Source organism: Penaeus vannamei, chromosome 15 (assembly GCF_042767895.1).
Source record: "Penaeus vannamei isolate JL-2024 chromosome 15, ASM4276789v1, whole genome shotgun sequence".
NCBI lineage: Eukaryota > Metazoa > Arthropoda > Malacostraca > Decapoda > Penaeidae > Penaeus > Penaeus vannamei.
Genome location: NC_091563.1, coordinates 27,285,463 through 27,288,589, shown reverse-complemented (window position 1 = coordinate 27,288,589; position 3,127 = coordinate 27,285,463). Strand labels below are relative to the sequence as shown.

General features: G+C 41.0%; 1 protein-coding gene across 1 annotated transcript; it reads right to left on the bottom strand.

Moving 5' to 3' along the window:
- Positions 1–377: 377 nt before the first annotated feature.
- LOC113804278 (uncharacterized) lies at positions 378–1,478 on the bottom strand. The gene is made up of 2 exons (XM_027355133.2): positions 1,351–1,478; positions 378–1,138 (listed from the first exon to the last, which is right to left on the bottom strand). Exons 1-2 carry the CDS (start codon positions 1,385–1,387, stop codon positions 570–572), a joined length of 606 nt encoding a protein of 201 aa, XP_027210934.2. The 5' UTR covers positions 1,388–1,478; the 3' UTR covers positions 378–569.
- Positions 1,479–3,127: the final 1,649 nt, after the last annotated feature.

The following is a 3,127-nucleotide window of genomic DNA, read 5'->3' as shown; positions in this document are numbered from 1 at the left end:
AATATTTAAGAGGGAGAGTTTTTTTTTCTCCTTCTTTTCTTACAATGGTGATTTTGATTTGTTTTGTTTTATTGTTGCTGTTATTGCTTTAGTTTTCTCTCTTTGTCTATCTTATAATCCATTTGCCTTTATATTCTTTTCAGATTTATAAGTACTGTTTGTAGAGATTATATTCTCTTCTGTTTCCAATTGCTTTTCAAAGTACAAGTGTTTCGGAGTTCGAGGCCAGGGGCGCCTGTTTATCAGTCTGTTTATTTTCCTGTCTATCGTTTTTTGTCTCATGCATTATGAATAAAATCAGTGGCGGTTTAGCTCGGATGAAAATGCAAGTGGAGTAATTATTATGCAAGTTTAATTTTGTATAATGAAACCAGATATTTGCACTTTAGATATAATATATTTTGGGGGTATCTTTTAAATTCAAGCTCGATATCACATTTTTCGAATAGCAGAAAGCATTGAGAGGAAAGAGACACAACGAAAAAGAGAGAAAGTGGGAGATGTAAGCAATAATAAATAAAAAATGCATTCGCTTAGATCTGTTGCCTGTTCTTGCTGCCGATTTGCTTTTAGAACCTGTTTGGTCTGCCGTAGGACTGTGAAGGAGTTGGTGGTGGTGGAGGTACCTGGCGCGCCTCGGGAGTGCCATACAGCTGGTTGGGTGCCACGACGTCGTTGCGGACGGAGGCAGCGGCGTCTTCGGGGATCTTGCCGATGTCGGCGTTGAGACTTCGGAACTGTGCGGACGCGGCGCAGTCCACGTTGAACCACCAGTCGCACACGAAGTACTGCTGGTTGAAGAGGGTGCCGTTGGGGCACAGGAAGGCGTCCTGGCGGCCGTCGAACTGGCAGATGTGGAAGACTTGGCAGCCGGCCTCCGGGGCGGTGTCAGCGTAGTAGCCTGGGAATTGCTGTTCCTCGCAGGAGAATCCGGTGTCGGGGACGGAGGCCAGGATGGGGTAGTCCTCGCCAGGGACGCCTCCGCCGGGGATGTTGGCTGCCAGGGCGGCGATGGGGTCCTGTTCCTGCTGGTCGAGAGTGGAGGCGTCGGCCCTGAGGTCGGGGGCGCCGTACGAGTATCCTGGAGCAGGAGGAGCGGGCAGGTCGTATCCAACATCTGCACAGGCAGCTCCAAGAGCTATGGAAGGATAAATATTATAATTTTTTTCTCTAATCTACGGATTAGAAACTAAACCTTAGAAATGAAAAGATAAAATGAATGAAACAAAAATATTATAAAGAACCCTGTCACTATAGTAAGTAAGGAATATACATTTCACAACATGTAAAATTGCAAAGTATCTTTTACAGCCGTGACTCATTAGCCAGCGACAGAACACTCAAACTCACCGAACGCCAGAAGCAGCAGCGACTTGGCCATGTTCATGATAACAGCTGTTTCCTTGAGAGAGAGAAGTGGTCAGAAGGGAAGAAGAGCAAGATTGCACTGTGCCCTGGGATGGTGTCGACGGCGTTTTATAGTGCCAAGATGACCCTTTCTCTGTCTGAGCCAAGGTTGGTCCAGATACCCTGAGATGAGGAGGATGTTGCGCCCTCCGTTCCGCGCACGACCGAGCCGTCTCAGCTCGTTTCGTCCCGATTTTCAGATTAGGTTCAAGCATTTTTAACTATAATTGCTGCTTCCTTTTTCCATCGGATTAGAATTTCATTTTGCTAGTTTCTTCTCTTTTTTCTTTCGTTGTTTTATTATGTAAGATTCGTTGCTTTGAGAATATAAATGGATTGGGTAAATATGTAATGATGAACGAAAAGAGAAGAAAAACGTAATCGTCATTAGTTCGTTTTTGCTTTTCGCTCACGAGGAGACCGCCGAATGGACTGATTACAGGCCTGTCTCCCATACGAAAATTATAGAATATGTTAGTCCCCTTCCAGATACTTCCTAATCTGTTATCTGCGAAAATTGTAGTCGTGTCTGATCTATGAATGGGTTACTCCACGACTGCATAAGATCGTTCTAGCCAAGTTTAAGTGTGTGTGTGTGTATGGTCGTGACCGTACCATTACGTATGCTATGAAATGGGAGGCTGAGAATATTCCTGTTTGTTAATATAACGGCGGGGAAAAACAGTATCCATTAACGACCGTGAATAACGAAAATGATAATGATAAAACACAAGCAAAAACACGCAGATGATTTTAATGTCCTTCATTATGGGCGTCTGTAACATCTTTTCGACATCATTACGTGACCGAACTGCGCGAAAATTCCAAGACCTGCCCATCCTTCCGTCGTAATTATAGACATCTTTTTTTTCTCTTTTTCTTTAGAATTATAGAAGTTATTTCCTCTCCAGCGAAAGTTCGAGAATCTAGAGCCCCCTATAGTTTGCGAGAATTTAACCCACACTGGCATATTTACCAACAGCTGCCTTGAGAGGACTTTTCGAATAAAAGAAGGAAGAAGGGAGGTGGTGATAATTACACAAGAATTACGCAAGAATGAGGAGCGGTCCATCCGACTCACAACGGACAGGGTGCGGGGCGGAGGTGAAGCCGAAGGGAAATGACGTGGATTTTAGTTCAGGTGAAGTTATGCATTTTATATTTTTTCTATTTTCTTTGCTACTTATCTATATATGGGCGAACATGTAGGTAGATGAACAGATACATGCATGTATGTATACATTCTTTGTGTACATATATACGTACTTACATACATTCGTACATACATATACTGTCGAAACAGAAGCATAAATGCATACATATATACACACTTACATACATATACATGTATATATATATATACATATATATATATATATATATATATATATATATATATATATATACAAACGCACATATATATACAGACACGCACTTATGTATATTAACTGATAGATAGATAGATAAACTGATAAATGGAATCATATCAACCTACAAAGGAAATGGAAAATATGACTAGAGTGTAAGTCAAAAGAGATAAAAGATAGAAGAAAATAAATAGAAAAAATAGAAGAAATGGAGATGGTGGAAAAGAGAAGAAAGGGAAGAAAAGAAAAACGGAGATAAATAGAAAAAAAAAGAATAACAAGAATAACGATGGTGGAGATGAAGATAAGGAATGCAAAACAAATAAAAAAAAAAATAAGAGAGACGAGAAGAA